General features: G+C 38.7%; 1 protein-coding gene across 1 annotated transcript; it reads right to left on the reverse strand.

Moving 5' to 3' along the window:
• Positions 1–6,499: 6,499 nt before the first annotated feature.
• On the reverse strand, positions 6,500–14,085 carry mpx (myeloid-specific peroxidase). Its single transcript, XM_039780819.1, has 15 exons — positions 14,019–14,085; positions 13,834–13,899; positions 13,665–13,752; positions 13,330–13,487; positions 12,948–13,098; positions 11,254–11,383; positions 10,956–11,162; positions 10,503–10,866; positions 9,476–9,636; positions 9,114–9,372; positions 8,860–9,030; positions 8,534–8,771; positions 8,222–8,435; positions 7,847–7,897; positions 6,500–7,154 (listed from the first exon to the last, which is right to left on the reverse strand). Exons 2-15 carry the CDS (start codon positions 13,895–13,897, stop codon positions 7,146–7,148), a joined length of 2,265 nt encoding a protein of 754 aa, XP_039636753.1. The 5' UTR covers positions 13,898–13,899; positions 14,019–14,085; the 3' UTR covers positions 6,500–7,145.
• Positions 14,086–20,812: the final 6,727 nt, after the last annotated feature.

Raw genomic sequence — 20,812 nt, forward strand, 5'->3', positions numbered from 1 at the left:
GCACTTGGTGTGTTATCGGCACTTGGTGTGTTATCGGCACTTGGCGTGTTATTGCGAGAAGAACGTGTTATCGTGAGAACAGCGTGTTATCGCGGGAAGAAAGCTACGGTTGAGTTTAGGAAAAGAAGAACCGGTTGGGTTTAGGAAAAGAAGAATTGGGTTGGCTTTAGTAAAAGAAGAAAGCAACGGTTGAGTTTAGGAAAAGAACAACGGGGTTAGGTTTAGGAAATGAAAAATGGTGTTGGCTTTAGTAAAAGAAGAAAGAGGAAAAGTCACATGTGGGACAAGGAAACGTCACAAGCGGTATGTGATCGCTGGTCTCCTGGGTGAAAGTGGCGTTGATATACACGCTAAAAATTGAGTATGCGTCTTGATAACACGCCAATAATGGCATACAAATTTGCGTGTTATACATACGCCATTTCATGAGATCAGTCTGAAAATAAAGATTCCCTGTGATCTAATAACAGACCAATCACGGTGGCCCATATCCTGACACTAGGTTGCAGATGACTGCAAATAATAGAGTGCTGCATTTCATTTTCTTATCTGTACCTGATGTTTGGGAAATGGGGGATCATGGCCTTGCCTTAGACAAACTCTATAAACTCCTAAATTCTAATCTTCTTCCTTCAGATTTATGTTTTACTAATACCTTGAATAACATACAAATAGTGCTAAAACTAAAAGTAGTAGCTGGTAGCACCCATATAGGCACTATGGAGTCAAATGGCCATGTAATTGACTAGAAACCTGGGGGAAAGTATTTAATATTAAGTAGTTTATTGAACATTTATTTATCAAGAGTGATTTGTTGAGAGCAATGCTTTCTTTTTCAGGAATGTATCAAAATGGAGTCGGATCTGTTTGTATTTTTGCTGTCTGTGTCTGCAGAGACCCTGCCCCCCTGCCTGTATTTTCTCTTTCTCTTCTTCTTATTATTTTTTTTTTCCGTTTATGGGTGTCAGCAAAGAGCCTGTGGGCCCCACATGGGTGTGTGACACCCAGCCAATAACAGCTTGCAGGTTGTGCAGTCTGTTCTCAATCGGTACAGCCACTTTGTCACGCCCCGCCACAGGTTAACTTTAACTTGATTGTTATAATTTAGTTATAGATATTTAACATTGTATAGAGAAATACTTCAGATGAAACTAAGTTTTCAGGAGCTGTAAAAACTGAGTGTGAACATTTATGATTCCAGTGAAAATGTATTCTGCCCAAACGGTAGCTGAGAAAGAGAAGAACCAAGGGCAGACTAAAATACTTTATAGTCTATTTAATGGTAAAATAAACTGATTAAGTCATGCTGTAAATTACAGTTAAACCAGTTGTATTGTTCTTGGATAACGAGGGTGCACATCATCTCACAGTCACGTGATGTTACATTTCAACTTGTGTAAGCTGTGAGGGCCAATCAGAGCCAAGTGGAGTTATATGAGCTCCTGAAAATGTATCCTCCCAGCAGACTTATGTGAGTTAAAGATAAGTGGGAAATGTTTAAAAGAGAAACAGGATTCCAATGGCTCACTAATCCCGATAAATTTGAAGATGCATTTGTGAAACCGTTCCTCAGGATTAAAAAGTGAAGTCATAAAACAAAAATTCCCAAAATGAACCACAGCAACACCAGGAATGAATCTGGCTGCTCTTTTGTAAATGTTTCCTGTTTTGTCTTTAGAGATGCCCTCTAGCAGTTTTATTTTAATTCACCTATGAAGGATTGATTTCCAGCATAAAACACTTACAGATACGCTTTTTAAAAACCAACATGTGATTGTGTTTTTTCTTAGAGGATGACTTACATACACTCCTGCATACAGAGAGGGCCAACTATGTGCATGTGTTTCTGTGTTTCCTCCTTTCTCTTCCCTGGAACACCAGACAGTCAGAACCAGCTGTACCGAGTCACTCCTGTTTTTCACTCGTAATTCATTGAACTTTCTCCATGCAGAGTCCTTTTTCTCTCCAGCGAGGGCAGCACAGTGTTCCCCCACACAGCTCAGGAGACACATCTGCAAGGAATTAGCCGAGTTCTTTTGTCCACGTTGCTGGAACTCACTCCCATTCCTGATATTTTTGGGCACCCGGCTCAGCTAAAAGAATTTGAATAAATCCACGTCTGGGTTGCAGAATACGAAGGGAAAATAGTGACAAGGCCTCCTGCATAAGACACGTCAGTGAGTAAAGAGGGGAAAAAAGAGATCTCCATCCTGTCATGATGCTAAATTGCCATAAAAAGTGCCATCACTGAGTCAACATCATGCTGACATTTGCCACTTCGCTTGAGATGTGAAGCCTACATTTAAGCATTTACAACAGCCAATGTCTAGATTTAAGGTAGATATAGATATTTCATTGTCTTGAATATGATATAAAACCCACATCGCTCCAACTTTGTTGGCTTTGTTGCAGGCTGTTTAAAATCCAGTTAGAAAATTAGTATTACTTTCTCCAGTTCAGATTATTTTTTAATCAATTTGCATCTAATTATCCATTTCATCATTATGATCTCATCACAGTGAACCAGGACCACACACATCTCTCTCAAAGATCCACAGTAATGCGTACTTCCTCTGGTCTATTCCCAAGATTATTCTATCACATCCCTCAACTTAAAACACATAACTTCTATCCCATAACATCCCTGCTTCTGTTAATATCCTTTACACTCTTACATTTCCTTGCAGTAATAGATCTTCCCTCCACTCATTTGCAAAAGTTAGCCTGTTCAAATAAGATCATGTTCATCTTAACTCAAAACTCTAAACAGAAACTGACAATTCAAATATTTCTCCTCCTTCATAAATGGGTTATATATAATAACTGAGTTTCTATTACTCCTGGAGCAACAAGTTAGGGTTTGCACCACACACACACACACACACACACACACACACACACACACACACACACACACACACACACACACACACACACACACACACACACACACACACACACACACACACACACACACACACAGTACCCAAACACACAGAGACTGGTGGACTACGTGGCACTCTGCACATGCACTCTAGACTCTGCAACCAGGAGGAGGAGCGCTTTATCAAGACAAAGCCCAGAAAACTTTACATTGTGCAATGATTCATGCAGATGTACTCTTCGTTTTTTTTACTCCCAGTATGTCCTCCGACTCCCGCCCTCACACAACAACAGAGAGGGAGGGATAAATTCCAGTTAATCCAGTAATAAATAGATTTATTTCATTTATTATTTTATTTATTTATCTTTGACTTGTAATATTGTCTTAGTCATTTTCAGCAGTTATTTATGTGTCTCTGTATTTGCCAAGACAAAAACGGATTAAACTGTGAGGGTAAATTCAGACATTAAAGGGGCGCTATCAAGGGGGTAAGCGAGCCTCCGCAAAGCATACCTCCAATGGGGAGATTCTAGGCTAACAAGCCATCACCTCCCGTACTGTATAGTCAGGAGAAGCTCGCAGGCAGTTTCGACTTACATTAGCTGTTTAAGTTTAATTACTAATGTTAACTAGCATTTTAATTAGCAATAATTAGCCTGTGCCTATGTTATCTCCTTACATAAACCTATGCTCTCCGTCTCTGCAAGATTGGGAATGATTGAGATTTCTCTTGGCACAGCTACCAGAAGACTTACAACTTTCAGACAGGTTGCTCACGTCACATCTATGTCGTCAAGCTCAATTTGAGGCTGCTCAGCACGCTCAGCCATCACCAGAAAAGTGACTTCACTGGTCTCCGTGGAAATATATGGTGTAGCTGTGTGCATTCTTTTACAGTCTATGGGCGCTATGTAGTTTGGGCAATTTCTTCGCTTTTTGCTCGCAGGTTTCTCTATAGCGCTCCCCCTACAGCTTCGGAATAGATATAACTGCTGACTCCTCGCTCGGTCAGTCTGCCATTTCCTCTTTCTCTGTTCCTCTGACAATGCTTTTTTGCCAGCTCAGCCATGACGACTCTCGCTCGCCGGCCAAAAGTTGCAAGGGGTTTTTTTTCCGCTCACAGGCGCTAGGGGGAAGCGAGATGACCACCATTCAACCCGAAAAAAGTCAAATAACCATTCCAATGACTCTGAAGCTGTTCAGTTAAGGTAAATTAAGCTAAAAAAAAACTGCATAGTTCCCCTTTAATCAAACTAGAAGTCAGTGTTGTTAGATGAAAGCCTTATAACTCCACTGTTAACTGTATTGGGATGTTGCTACTGTATCTTTGGTAATAGTTAAAATGTCAAAGTTATTCAAATCAAGCTGTGAACACACTTACAAATTATGACAATTTATAGGAATAGTCTGACATGTTGGAAAATATGCTTTTGTGCTTTTCTTTCGGTTATGAGCATATCGAAAACCACACTTCTACATGTCCGTTACACATGGATCTACAGTCAGCAGCTGGTTAGCTTAGTTTAGCACAAAGACTGGAAGCAGGAGGAAACAGCTAGCCTTGCTCTGCCAGAAGGTTAAAAGAATTAAAAAAAGATAACTGTAACATAGTGTATCTCATTATTCTGACTATTTCTTGGCTGGGCACAGTGCTTTCCTGGGGTTTCAGAGCCAAGAAATAGTCCGGCACATAACACCTATAAAAACGGCTCACAGTTTACTTGTTAGGCTTTTGTTTAGTAGAGAGCATTAGACGTGCTGGTAGGCAGATTATAATTGGAGAGAGGCTAGCTGTTTCCAGTCTTTGTGCTAAGCTAAGATAACCAGCTGCAAGATGTAGCTTTATATTCAACAGGCAGTCATGAGAATGCTATCAATCATCTCATTTAACTCTCCACCAGAAACAGTGCTGTGGAGATAGGTCTGGCAATGAGTAAAAACAATATTCGTTAAGTTGCATTTATTGGAAACAAAACAAGGTTATTGTATACTGACAGCCCTTTCCAGCTAACCATGGGGCACAGAGCTCCAGACAGCCGGGGATATGAGAGAAGGGAGCACAGAAACCAACACCAACCGTATAATAATAACATCCAAAACATATGATTCACTCTAAATACCTTGAATGAGTACGTATTTCCACTCACAGTTGAGTAGGAGCTAGGGATGCACCGAATCCAGATTTTTGGGGTTCGGCCGAATACCGAATGCACTGGTTAAGATTCTGCTGAATCCGAAACCTACTCCCATCCTCAGTCCATTAACACAGTAAACACATTAATAATTTTTTTTCATTTTATTTTATTTTAACTGTAAAAAAAAAAAAAAAAAAGAATAGGCAACATTATGCCAGGAAGACAAGTGGGAAAAACTTAGTTCTGGTGTAGTTCAGTTTTTAGCTGTGACTGTTTTTTGCTGCATTTTGGCTGCTGTCTGTAGATTCCTTCATGCACAACTCGTATTATTTCGGAGGTTTCATACACAAATGTTTTAACAGCGGCGATGTTGTGTATTGTTTAGGGTTCTTGTCACCACAAGACAAATCGGCATTGCAAATTGAACATGTAGCTCGACTTGAATCGCCTTCTTTTGACTGAAAGTACTGCCAAACAACACTTTTTCTGCTCACGAGTTCCATTTTCACTTTCTCCCAGCCTACTGCATTGAACGGTCCACCTACGTAAACACCTTCACGTAATCAACGGCGGTGTCATTACGTCGACCAGCCTAGCGAGCTAAATCCTGGATTTGGTGCATCCCTGGTAGGAGGTCCTTAATGTGGCCTAGGACACATACCCGTACACACTGCTATAAGAACGTGGACACGTGGCCCAGACCACCTTTTGAATGTGGTCTGAGTGATTGGATCTCAATGCTTCCTGGGTGCATTCACACCTGTACTCAGGTTAACAGCTGTCCACTTGTGATCTGATCTCTCAGATTGTATTTTAATACCAGTAAAAATGAGGCCATTGTTCCCTTTCAGCAAGAAGGTCCTGACTAAGTTTAAATCTTACCACTGAAACTTCCTGTATAAAGTTTGCATGTTTACCTCAAATTTTCTGTAGATATTCCAGTTACCTTTTGCAGTGTGGACATGTGCAACCCAGGTAGTCTGGAGAATATACAGTAAGCTAACCACAGGTGTAAATGTTTCCTTCCTTCCCCCATATCCAGTTCATGGTGAAGTGGTTATGTCACTAAATTAATCATACAAAAAAGAAAAAAAGAACGATGGCTCCATCTACAGGATGTACAGTACATTAAAATGATGATTGAACTTTGGCCTTTGTTGCTTCATTTAGATTACTGAAGTCAATATTAGAACAAAGTTAACCAAGCTGTTTTGTTAGGTTTAATGTTGCTGCTTGAAAATAAATATATTCTGTGAAGCAAAGTGTCCAAGCTTGATCTAATTTTTGATCATCATCTCTTCAGCACAGGAGTATTAGTCTGCATATTTGAAAATTCTTGCCAAATAGAGCTTTTACCATAATCTCTATGTTGGTCCTGTACTTTCAAAATGCCTTCAGGCACAATGTTTTTGTGATTGACATAAGACGTCCATGAGATAATTCCTGATGTCTCAGAAATATGAAAAATTAACAACATTGCTGCTCTACAGTTTCTTTAGTTTATTAAATGCACAATACAACAGATACAGTTACAGTTACAGTGAAACAAACCTCACAGGGAAAGCACACACAACTTTGTCAAGACATGCTTCAATTTGGTCAGTGCCTTTCATAATAATACTGGTAAATTGAAATTGAAATTGTTTATTTAAGAGGATAACCCCTTGAGATGAAGCATCTCGTTTTCGAGGGGGTCCTCAATCCCACCATCAAAATTTGCTAAACATTTTCGGACCAAAAGACTACATGTGCTGTATAAGAGTTGAACAGATTTGCTCTATTACATTTCATGTTCATTAGGCTGCTTGCTAAATCTATCAAATATTTGTTCATTTTTCAGAAAATATATATATATATATATATATGTGCAGTTGTATGGTGTGACCTAGTCTGGTCCATCGGACCAAAAGCAAAAAAATATATAGATATTTTATATATTTGATAAGATGTCATGGAAAGTAACGTTAAATGCAGAGAAATTGAGTTATAAAAACAGATCCTAAAGCTCATGATTTTCTCTGAGGATGGGCTGTACTCGCCCAGGCGGACAGAGAAGGCAGATTGTGGCTGTGTAGGATTGATGTTGAGCGTTGGCGATCCAGGGGGGCTTCTCGGGGCTGGGGTTCCTACGAGATCTGCAGAGGAAGAAAAGTATAGATTACTTCAAAATTACTTCAGTAAAAACAGCACACTCTAGGCTTGTAATTATCCACATTTTCAGCTTTGAATCTACTTGATAAAATACCCGGATCTGCTGCTAATGTTATGAATTATCCAAGTGGAAAGTAACTTAGCACATTTACTCAATTACTCTACTTGAGTACACCTTTGAGATACTTGTTTTTCAAAGTATTTCCTTTTCTATGATTTTCTAATTCACTACATTTTGGATGCAATATTATACTCCATTACATAGTTTTTTCATCAAAATATATGATCAGCTTCTTAAACATGGTGCATTGTTCAGTTAAAAAATCTCTCACAAAACATGTTTTTTAGGATAGGTGGACAATAATGACACCAGGGACATGATAATAAAGTGGTCAGAATCTAAAGGCCCTAATTAGACTGTCGCAGTTAGTGAAGGATAAAAGATGGGTGTACTCCATAGAGATGAACTGTATTCCAAGATTTATATATGACTGATGTTTATGTTTATTTATATTTCACATACTTCATTTAAGTTGACCATGTCATGTTATGTGGGGTAAATGTGAGTAGTTTCTATTTTCTATTGTATATGTTCTATTGTCTTCATACTGTAAATATGAACATTGATACATGATATACAATGTAAGGCTGAACAGACAATAACTAAATAGACTACCTCATTGTTCTGGAGGTCTGGGGGGTCCTGGCTTTCCAGTTGGTTCACAATCTGTATATCAAGAAGATGTAAAAGTTAAACTTATTTATCCTCATAATTCAGTAAACCATAAATGGTTTCTTATGGAATGAGGAACACTTTCACCAAGATCACAAAAACTTAAGAACAGTTGTTGCATGATGTTGAATGTGAACATTTTATAAAAAAAGTTTGGCTTCATTGTTGTTATCTTAAAGTATGACTACCACTTTTTAGTACTTCAAACCAACCTCTTTTCCACCGACTTACTGAGAGTTCTGACCCAAGCTTGCAAGATCAAACACCACACATGAAGAATGATTTTCACACAAGTGATGAAGGAAGAAATTAACACACCTTGTTAGACGTAACTGTCTCCCTCCAGGCTGCCAGGTTCAGGCGTCGGAGGTTGGCGCAGCTGACGAGCCGGTTCCTGTTTGAGAGGACACTGTAGGCGTCACTGGGGACTGCCGTTATACCGGTGTTGTCACAGATGATCTTGGATAAGGAGGTAGTGGACAGAGCGGCTCTCTGCGCCGGGGTGAAGACGCCCGGGTTCTCGTACCACAGCCTAAACAAGAGTTTAGTGTCAACACAGACTGGGTTTAAAATGCATTTATTTTTGTATTCATGTTAGCATCACTGTTATGTATCCACACACGTACTGACCTGTCACCCTGGCGGATCCTCTGGAACTGTGTTGCGATGAGGCAGGCGAACAGAGGCCCCACACGGCCGCCATTGACAAACGGCTCTGCCACGCCTCCCATCCAGATGTCGATGTTGTCGGCCGTCCCGTAGAGTTGTAGCAGTCTGCGGGCCAGGTCATTGTTGTTCAGGACCTGAGCAAGCTCCTGCTGGTTCCTGGGCTGAGACAGGCCACAGAACCTGCGCCAGGCATTGTAGCCTAGAGAATTAAACAACATGTAAGCAAAGAGTGGATGAGGACAACTAAGGAAGAGATGAAATTAGAGAAATCAGAGTGAAGGATATACCAGCCAAGCCATGGTCACGTCCCCTCTCCATGTTGAGAGAGCCTAGGTCCAAAGCCAGATGCATCACAAACTGGAACAACCTCTCCCTCAGAGCATCCACCAACATGTGATCCTGAGTGTTCAGTTTAGCAGGACGGCCGATCAAACCACGGAGCAGAGGGTCAATGCCACCTGGAGAGATCAAATTAAAGTTAGGGTGACAGATGGAGACAGAGTGACTGATAAGTTACTACCCTTCTGTCCGTACAACTCACCCTCAAAGATGATTCTCCATGGGGTGAAGAAGGCCTTGAACAAGGGAACACTGGGGAACCGAGGGTCCTCCCTGTAGTTTGCATCCAGACGGGCTAAGAATGGCTGGATGGCCAAGTGGGCGAAGCGGTAAGCTGCTGTTGCAAAGACGTTGGCGATGCTGGGGTCAACGTTAGGATTGTAGCCAGGGTACGGGCCGAGCTGTCGACGCATTGCGTCGGGACCCACAATGTGAGGCAGATAGTCCCTAAACACAAACACCTGAGGGAGACAGAGATCTATTTTAAGTAAAAGACAGTGGAGTGTCACCTGCTTTGGGGATGTATGTAACCATGAATGCTGACTGACTCTCAGGTTTACCCACCTGTGTGTAAGCCCCCGAGATTTTACGGGCCTCTTGGTAGAGTGTCTCACTATCCCATTGTGGGTTCAGTCTCTTCAGTTCACGAGCCAGGCGGTTATGCTCACGCATAAACAGTGTGTGAATGGATGTCAGAGCGATGTTCTCGTCCACGCGGCCATCACCTTACAAACAGAAATGTACACTTCAAATAGTTGCTCTGAAATGTTCTTTTCATTTTCAGATTCATATGTTTGGCACCTCTTTCTGTTAGGAGTTCATGAGTTGTAAATAATGGCTTTATTAATGTTTAATTCATGATTTCTTAAAGTTTTATACATCAGCAAAAAGACATGAATAAGAACATTTGACTTGCTAAATGTCCTCTAGTATAAATTGCTTTCTCTTTTAAATTAGCTCTTTTATTGTCCTGTTTTCACCAGAAAATAAATGACAGCATTGGATTGAAAATGAAAGCGCAACTTATTAAAATGCACATTTGATAGATTATTGTAGTGAAAACCCTTTTGAAATATTTCCCAACATATTCAACTGCAGGTCTGAAGTCATATTATAAAGTGACAACAATATGATTCTGTAATAGCAACTTGTTTTCTAATACGTCTTCAGTTATAAATGTTAGTAAATCATCAGTAAAGGGTCATTGTTTTCTCACTTTTTACTAATTCATCAAGATAATTTGTTACACTAACTAATTAACCCCGTTTTGCATTTATAAATTATATTTACTAAATTGTTTATAACACACTACAATGTGGTTGTATAAGGACATTGTTTTTATTAGTTATCATTCTCAACAATTATACCATCTTCTATGAACATATTTTACACTACTACAACTCTGTTATTTTTGTATTAATGATGATTTGTTTATACACAAGTATCCAGTTGTGGATGCTTAAAATGAGTTACAGCCGCTTACAATTAGATACTACTCTTTTGGCTTGTTGCTGATCTTTGAACCATTAATAAATGACTCAATAACCATTTATAAAGCTATTAGTTACAGTGAACTTGCAAGATGACTTACCTGCAATGAAACAGGGCACCTCTCTGGCGTTCGTGTTGTTGGTGATTCTTCTGCGAGTGGCACACATGTTCACCTGGAGAGTGTTAAAGGGCAGCAGCTCACGGTTGTTGTCTCTGAACTCTGTATTGACGCGCAGCAGGCCGGCATCACTCTCAAGGTCGCGAAGAGACCGGGAGAGCTTCTCCTCAGAGCCGTACACCTGGCCAAGATCCAGGAAGGCTGTCAGGGCATTGATTTGCTCTCTCTTGTTGGGTTCTCCGCCAAAATTGTAGGCCGTGTATCCCGTTCCGCAAGCAGGGGCGGATCTGAACGCAGGGATGCAGCTGTTTGGGCCAGAGGGCAAGCGGGGGTCGCCAGGAGGAATCTGTTTGTAAGAAAGATGCCAAAAGTTATGGAGAGAATCTTTTAGTGAAAATAACATTTCAATGTTTGGGTCTGAGCTTTCACACCAACCGGGATGGGGACGCATGGCTCAGAATTCTCACAGCTTTCGTCACAGTTGAGCCCGTTGCTGAAGGAGCGGATGCTGGGGGAGAAGGGTGTGAAGGTGAGATCGTGGTCGTTCCACTGCCCAAACAGGGTCACCATGTGAGTGTATTCTGTGTCGTTGACCACGCCTGCGTCTGTTGTGCTCAGGATGTTGTTGGACACCTGTCGCACCTGAGAGTAGAGGAGAATTGTTTAGTTTCAATTTTAAATCAGCATTTACATATGTTAATCAAAGCAAGTGTCTGGGATTTCAATGTTGTACCAGTGGGAGCAAGAAGTTGTTGATTTTTCGGTTTCGGTTAAAGCCTTTCGGTTGGGAGATGCCATCGTCATATTCGGAAGGTAGCCAGCGGGTGAAGGGGGTGTTGGAGGCCCCGAGGCGAGGGTTTTTTCTAAAACCAAACAGGAGATGGCCGTGGTTAGAAACACTGCTTGAGAAATCCCAGGGAAGTGTACACATCTTCTGCAGTGTATAGCCTAAGATATTTAGGTGTATTTCACAAGCATTTCCTCTGAATGTAACCCTCAATCTCACAGATCCAAAAAGTTTTCATTAATTCAACAGATTGCTTTATGCACTGTAAGAAATGATTCTGTGTTCATGTAGATTTGAATTAATGTATTAGGTAAAATATATTCAATATGATTGTGTTTTTGATTTTGAGGCAAATATTTAATTAAATTTCATTAAAATAAATTTTTTTGGAATAAAATCCACCCATTGTAGTTAAATAAAACATAAGCATTATATTTATCTAATCCCAAATAGAGAGAATATTGAGTTAATTCAAATTAATGTAATCAGGCAAATTTTAATTGAAAAGCACTTCCTGTCAACCTAGCTAGCTAGCAGCTATAATGTTACCCAGCATGCCGTTCGGCTGTGTAAATTTGTATATGTAAAATTATTAGTGTTAGAAATTGTTAAAGTCACAAATAGTTGTGTGCTATGGTGTTTTATCCTGTTAAAGAGAGTTAGTTGTGGGTTATTAATTGTCATTATAAAGTTACAACCATGAGTGAGAAGGGTACGAAGTTAACACGGCTCCCGTTCTGAAGTCACTCGCAGATTAATTCGGCCGTAGCGTTCTCTGCGGCAATGCATCGGTATTACGGTATATGAAAAACTCATATCATATAGGAAATTAGGTATACGGTACAAACCGGTATACTGCCCAGCACTACTACAATGAGTCGAAAGCACCAAAGTGAATTGTTAATAAAATTCTTACTTGAGTATTTGTTAAGTTCTGTACTTTCTGGGCCATAGACTAGTTATTCCTAAGAAAGAATATTTAGATTTAATTCATTGCATTGATTAAATTCAAATCGATGTGCAGATTAATGTAGATGATTATTACTCAATTATATATCATTGATATGTAGAATTAAATACATTTTTATTAGTACTATTTACACATTAGGGAGTATATCTTTTTCAAATCAACTCTATATTTTTGTTTAGGTTATAATTAATTCTGTACTGTTTTCTATTTGAATCTACTCATATTAAATGGATTAATATGAAGTATTAAGGGTCTCATTTAATTAATATTTACTCAATACCAACCCATGTGAAATTGAATTAATAATATTGCTTGTAATCTGTTGCCTCATTTTTATTGAGTAGATATGGTGTATCTTTTCGTACAGTGTGCGAAGAAACCATACAATTACTATTCAGCTACATTTATGTGCTAAACTGTTATTCTGGAAAGTTGATAATGAAGACATTTTGTAATGTTAAAAGGTGCCTGCTTAAGATAAGTTGTTTGAGAAAAGGACTTAAATATGGGGCTTGATGTTGTATTATAAAAATGTTTGCATGTAAAAGTTTAAATGTTTTCTATGTCCAAGATGGTATTAAAGAAGTCCAAATAGAGAAGAAAATGGATACATACATTTTAAAAAGGGAGAATTTAAAACAACATTTTCTCACACGAAAATTTCTCTTACATGTTGTTGCAGACGCTGGTGGCTGTGCGATACTTATTAAGGTTTGGTGTGGTCAGACATGACGGAAGAATGACTCGAGCTTCACATCCACATATGCTGGCAAGCTTAAGTAGATCATCTCTAGTGAGCAAATCTGAGAAATGTAAAAGACATAATTCATAGATTACCAAAGTGTGTGTGTGTGTGTGTGTGCATGTCAACTTTTTATGTCTAGTCCTTAATTACAGCTATGAAGTGCATAACTATGCCCACATTACAAAACAGTAAACGTCAGACCCTCAACCATGACCAGGAAAAGTTGTGACCCTTGTTTTTTTTTTTTTTTTTTTTTTTTTTTTTTTTTTTTCTTTTTTTTTGTCTGACCTGTGGCCTGCCGTTGGGTGGCGCTTTTCGTGATGCACCCTCGGTCGCAGCAGACGGAGGGTTTGTGCCATGTAGTCTGCAGATCTCACAGCTGAGCGTGTGTCACCACGAGGCTGCTTCAGGAGACGAAGAGCATCGTGAGGACGCACCACCTCCCTGCGGACTCGTCTCAGACTCCTGGAAGAAAAAAAGTCGAACAATGGAGTACAATTTGGGTACTTAATTACTGAGCTACAGAGTACCTGTAATGAATGGCTTGCATGCCAAAGAAATAGCATTGCAGTGTGCATTGATGCTGAATAATTTGAAAGATAATCACCCTGTGAGATGAAATAACCCATAAAATGAACTCACTCTTCTCTGGAGTACTTGTACGCATCATCCACAAGTTTTTTTGCCTCCTCAAAACAGCTTTGAAGGAAAGGACTGCCAAGATGTTCTCCTGCAAATAAACAACACATCTATCAAATTGTCCATCAATTGTGACAAAATGATTATATTGTGAGAGAATAATGTAGCCTACCTGCTGGTTTGGAGTGAGCAGGAACCAGGCAGATGCCCAGCACAAGAAGGGCAGAGAAAAGCATACCTAAAATAAATAAATGTCAGTATAAAACTAAATTCATTTGTCGATAAGGCATGCAAAAAATGATTTCTTCAGCACCACGTCACAAAGAAAAAATATCAATATAAAAAAGATCTCTTTACCCGTTTCTGTGAAGATAACTGTGAAGATTTCAGTTTCTCTTGGAGATGTCGAGTTTGTGGTGTTGTCACCTTCTTTATATTCAGTGTGAGGCCCTGAGGTCCCGCCCCTGAGGTTGTACAGGTAATGCTAGTGTCGGTAAAGAGCACTTCCTTCTTCCTTCTCTCTCTGCTGAAGGAAATCCTTTATTTTTTATCTACTGTATCTATTGTTTCAGATTGGAAAGTCAACTGATACGATGGATGTTTGTATTTAGCAAACTACATAATAAGTACTAGTGGCAGCTGTGATGGTGGATGTCATGGTAACAGTAATTGTAATTGGGTTTTTAGTATTTTAGTATGAAGTGTGGAAAGAAATTCTTTCCAGTCCAATTCTGTGGCTGCAGAAGAGTTTTATTCACTGCACAGTGGAGACAGAATTTCACAAGAAGCTGTAGAATTCTCTCTGACCAGAATGAGTTTTATACAAGTTTACAAAAAAACAACAGAATAAAAAAGACATTCAACTCACAAGTCTGTCTGAGCAGATTTGTATAAACTCAATACTGTCACAGTTGTGAACTTCTGTCTGACCCAGCATGGCTTTTACAAAAGCTTTCACTCAGCCGACACACTAAATAAATTCATGATACACTAAAAGTCTGTTGATCAGCTAAAATAATGTGAGAATAGCTGAACATCATACAGAACAGCTGGAACAGGAAAGAGAATATTAGAATAAGATGAGACATAAACTGTTGGTTAAGTCATTTTCTTTTACAGAAGTTATTTGAATAAAAAAGTCTTAAGCATTATAATAATTTTAATATAGGTGTTTAAGGAGCATTTAGAACACATTTTAGAAATACTTCTTGACATCCTACATCCTGTGTGAATCATACTGTTCTGTTCATGATATTATACGACATAACTGGATCCAGTCTTTTCTCACTGGAGAAATAGTTTTTTAACAATTTTTAAAGAATGTTTTACTCCATTTACTCCTTTATTGGTAGCCGACAGTAAAGAGGTTTGCAGCATTTTGACAGTTTTCTTGTTTTCACTCTACCGATTTCAGTTTACTGATGTTGCCATACAGTGTTACCACACAGAAACTGATTCACTTGAGAAAGTCTTTGAAAAGAGGAAGAAATTCACACATGTTCCTTAAGATAAAGAATCAACTGCACACTCAAATCAAAAATAAGAGTTTATCCATCTTTAGCCTCTGATTAAATGAAAAATCACATCAGGTTTTTTCTGCCCTTTTTGGCAGGTTTAGGTTGGTGTTCATGCCAGTGCTGTATTAACTGTAGGCGTATTACAGGTAAATAAGTAATAGGTTAAACGTGTGAGACATGGTTGTGCAATGAGGAAAAGGAAAGTCAGCCAACTATCAAACATATCTTTACCTTGAAACTGTATGTGCCTGTTTGGGTGGGGATCCGCAAGGCTGCTGTTAATACAAAGAGCTTTTTATTGGAGGGCAAAATGGTCACAGATAACAAAACAAAGAATGGCATCCACTGTGAAATATAAAAACAGGCTTGTCCCTGATAACATGAATAACATGCTTTAGAGCAGAGATCTTCAACAGGGGGTCCATGACCCCTAGGGGGTCCTCAGAGTTGGTACAAGGGGTGCCACCAAATGATGTCAACAAACTTTTTTTTTTTTTAAGTTTCTTTTTTCAAGAATTAACATGTCTGAAAATATACATCAATATGAATTCAACTTAATTAAAGGTGCACTATGCGTTCCTGCATGGTTTCAGCGCGATTTCATATTTTTCTCAAATCGTAGGTCCGCTAACTGCCTGCTCCCTGAATACACTGTGAAAAAGCCCGGTCTCGGGAGACAACACAGGGGGCGTAAATGTCAAACAAACACTAGTGGGACAGGATAGGCACCAAACCCCCCCCCCAAAAAAAACATGTTCCAGCCAATCACCAACAAGATGGTTGGGGGAGGGGGTGGGGTTTTGTGACAGTCAGTTAGTCATGAGAGTTACAGAAACATGGGAGGAGGGGTGAGCTTGCTCTGTTTTGTTTGAAATTTACTTGGAACTTCAACAGAAGTAATGTCGTGCAGGAATGCATAGTGCACCTTTAATAGTAAAGATGAATTGGCCTATTTGTGAAAAAGAAAAAATTTGATTTACACAGTGAAGATAAGTGTACTATGGGTAAGGTAGCCACTATGGTAGCCACACAGTTCAGCTTAAGGATTCACTGTGCTTTCCACATGTATGTTTAACATTAAAACATGATGTATAAATGATATGCATTAATTTTCATCAATCCGGCCCGGTTTAATATGCAACTAAATTTCATACAGTATATGTAGTAGGGGGTCCCTATGTCATCTCTCTTTCAGCTAAGGAGTTCGTCACATTCTGACTAGAATCTGAGTATGACCACGTCAGGCTAACATAATGTACTATTTGAGCCCCAAGTTGTCTATGTAAAAACAGCATCACATCTTTAATGACAGATTACAGCTGTAGACAAACACACAACACTGAGACTATAGGATCTTGTTGGATTTTGGGTTTAATTAAGCCTCCAACTGCATGTTTTGTATCAGGAGGCGAGAGATTAGCATTGTCAACCTTCTCCAGATGGATCAGTCATCCCACTGAGCCTTGGCCTTCGTTTCAACCAAGTCAGATGTGAAAAATATATCAGTCAAAAGAAAACTATGAAATTTGCACGGTCCCTAAATGTATTGATCTATGCTTTGACTTACAAGATCTTCGGCAGGCAAAACTTGCAAATTTCCGGGAGGGCAACATCTCCCGCTGTTTGTGTCCTGTACCTGTACCCAACTGCGGTGCTGGATGTGCACACTACCCCCTTCTTTGCTTTAAAATTATTTAAAGACAAATCTTAACCCATATTGCTTCATTCACTACAGTAGACATTGTTGAAAGTTGAGGAATAGGTTGCACATCATATTTCAGCTTTACAAAACACATCATGAGTGAGCATCAGTGAGCACAAGTGATTGATAGTGTGTACAATTCTTTTTTTACTTTAATACGTGAAGGAAATGTAAAATATAAATACAAGAAGTTTTCATGCAGAAAAAATTATATTTTAAATCAATTTTTTCTCATCAAGAGAGTTCAGTTTGTCTGTTAACAAAGACATTGTTAATTTTGTTGAGCACATTAGTGTGTTTGCAACATTCACAGGAGAGTGTACTAATCATGTCCCTCTTTGAAGGAAGTCAAAAAGCAGAAATTAACAGCAATGGTTGAAACATTGTTGGTCAACCTCAGGGTTTAGCAAGAAATCCTATTGCTCCAGTGGGTTAGTTAGAGAGACGTTTCTTCTGTATTTGACATGCTGTGAAATTCTGCTTTTATAATCAAGCAACAATGCTTCACCATCAGAGAAACTCAAATGTTATACCTACGGTAATAAAATCAAATTGAAAAACCCCAGGTTTTGCAGATGATCATTTAGTGAGCTGGAGCTTCAACAGTGCCTCATAGTTTTGTTGGTGATTCCCCATGTTCCAGGAATTAGAGCGGTTTTGGACAATGAATGAGTCATTTATGCCATTTATCCTAACAATATCTTAGTAAATAAAGTTGCATAGTCCTCATGAACTATGGACATAATAAGGAAGCAGTGTTCTCGGCACGGGAGACAATAAATTCAAGGCGTCGCTCACCAGACTGATTACCCTTAAAGGAATTTCCAACACGCAGGGAATCTTATCCTATTTCTGATTGGACTGCCATTGGTTTCATGCAATCTTTTAAATAACTTTCATTAAAAAATGCAGATTTCTCATTTTGTAGACATCCTGTCATGCCAAAATTATGAAGGTTATCAAATATGAGAATCAGCTTGCACGAACAATCAACAATTGTTTCTGTTGTACTATAGGAATGCATACTTGTCTGTTAAACAGGTTTATCATCCCTCACGACATCTAGAATGTTTAACGAACAATTAATAAATATCAAGGCCTTTTTATGTCAATAAACAGCATTCAGTGCAGTGTAAGGTCACCAACTGTCTTACTTTAGTTTTGTGGTGTCTTGCTAAACTAAAAGCCAGTTTGAGGAACACAAGGACACATCTTCTTTTTTCTCATATATATTTCCTTTTTTCACACAAAAAAATTCAGCTCAGAGAGGAATAAGCCTAATACCACATTACACACAAAAAAAACCGTCTTGTCGACTTAAACTTCTCTCAGACCCAGTGTGCCCCACCAGTTATTTATTTTTATTAATTGATAAACATTAAAATGGTTTAAATAGTCACACTATTTTCACATAAAACTGCTGACATGTCAAGTGAGATGTTCATTAGGACAGCTCACTTATCAAAACTGAACTTTAACTTTAGTACAGAGGTAAAAGCAATATATGATCTGTTGTGTCTGCATGGAATGTCAATATAGCTTCAATATTTGTGTACATTAACTAAGTGATTTATTTTGTGTAGTGTCTAATGATCTCCATGGATAAACTGGATTGTTGCAACAATAATAGTACATGTACAAATAGTATTATTGGGCATAAAACAGATGTTTGTACTCAGACATTTATAGGCCAGCTGTGCTGCCAAGCTCGTTCACGTCTTACAACTAAAACTGAACTTTCTTTACTAATAATTTTGGTGAGACATTTTCCCATCTGGATATCTGCTTTATTCGAACATCACAGACACAAAGACACTTGGTCGAATCTCAGACATATGTGTTGATTATGTGGATAAACACATGCAATAAAAGACAGATAACAGTAGTCATTTGCTTGCTCTAATTTTAAATGTTTGTTTTATATTTTGTGGTGATTGACAGCACAGACAAAATAATTTTATTTGGCAAAGAAAAGCTTGTAATTAACCTGGCGCTCGTTCTTAAACTTGCTGATTCAGTCGCACATTTGGAGCCTAGAGGAAGCAGCGATGTGCAGAGTGTCAAAGCAATAAGTGAGCTTTATGCTGCTTACCTCACTATATTCTCAACAGAAGGTACAATTAAATGTTGTAAAAGTGCTCAAATTACCAACATACAGTACCAGTCAACAGTTTGGACACACTTTCCCATTCAAGTGAAGAAGAAAGCGTTTCCAAACCTTTGACTGGTTCTGTAGTAGCAATACAAAGATCAATATTTTTTCACGTCAAGCTGGTATAGTTTACAATTCCAGATAGGAATTCAGGAACTTATCTGAGACCTGCTGCAGAGATTTGAATTACTGGAATGACACACTACCATAAACTATTGGTCATAAAGATAAGCCAAGAGCGTGTTAAGGAAACCTTTTAGATCAAGATAAATGGTAGTTAGGCACCAATTAGGCATACATGCACAGTTAATCTAGGGCAGTGGGTCTTCAACGTTTTTTAAGCTAAGGACCCCTTAACTGAAGGAGAGACGGAGCGGGTACCCCCTACTATAAACAATATATTGTATAAAATGAAGTTGCATATGAAACTGGGCCTACAATAATGTGTAGGGAGGCCTAAATCCTTCATACATACTTTTTTTTGCAGTGAATAAGCTATAAAAATAAGCTTTTTATAAACCACGTATAAACGACCAGCCCTTAGTTATGCTGCTATAGTTTTAGACTGCTGGGGGACTTCCTATGACACACTGAGCTCCTCTCTCCTCCTCTCTCTCTCCACCTGTATGCATTTATGTCCAAATAAGGCATGTTACTAACTTAGTTTCTTCCCCTTGTGTTTTCTCGCTGCAGATTCCCTTGGATTGTGGGTGTGGCTGCTGCCGTGGTCCTGCTCGATGCCCACTACTACTACTACTACTATTATTATTATTAGTTATAGTTCTATAATCTTTACTGTTACTATAATTGCCACTGTTCCTCATGTCATTTCATTATACCAACTCCTATAATTACTATGAGTCATATTTCTGTGTTTATTATAGTTAGGTATTATTCCCCCTCCCGTTTCAGCTCTACCTCAGTACATGTAACTGTCGAGCTGCTCTGTGGGCTACACAGACACACATCGTTCTGCTGTTTGTTTGGCTTTTTGTGAACGATCGGTATGCCCTATCTTCAGAGGGTGTCCATGCAGACTGGTGACTGGTGTCTGTGCACTGTAGGTATGTATGTATGTATGTATGTATGTATGTACTATGTTATGTTGTATTTTTCTATTTCCAAGACATGTCCAAGATAAATTTCCTTCAGAACAATAAAGTCTATCTTATCTTATTTTCAGAAGTTTTGTGTGCGAAAATCTTACTTTTTAAAGTAATTAACGGTGGCAAATAACTGTAGAAAAGTATAAGCAATATTTCCCTTTGAATTGTAATGGAGTATAAGTATAAAGTGGCATAAGAATAAAATACTCAAGTAAAATACAAGAACATCCAATTTGTATTTATGTACATTACTTGAGTAAATGTTAGTTACAGTGCACCACTGGTTGTTACACATCAAACTTGTCTGCTAATGGCCACTTTAGGACAACTCAAACTCACCTTGTGTAGCTCTATATAGTCAGACTTTTTGCAGATTTGAACAATACACACTGAATTATATACTTTAGGCTGAATGCTTATATGCTGAACTTAGCATTTGATCTTAACATGCTTACAGTTAGCATAATAAATATGTTAACATGCTGACATTTAGCATGTAACATTTGGCATGTTCAAATGCATTTACTAATTCAATGTTGATTCTAAGGCTTCCACTGAAGCCATTTATAAGGTTGATAGAATTTTAGCAGAAGGCTATAAAGATGATTAAAAAAAAGTTTTAGTATGACCTGAATGGATGTTTTTTTTTTTTTTAATACTCTTGAATGTTTTAT

The sequence above is a fragment of the Perca fluviatilis genome, chromosome 17 (genome assembly GCF_010015445.1).
Source record: "Perca fluviatilis chromosome 17, GENO_Pfluv_1.0, whole genome shotgun sequence".
Classification (NCBI taxonomy): domain Eukaryota; kingdom Metazoa; phylum Chordata; class Actinopteri; order Perciformes; family Percidae; genus Perca; species Perca fluviatilis.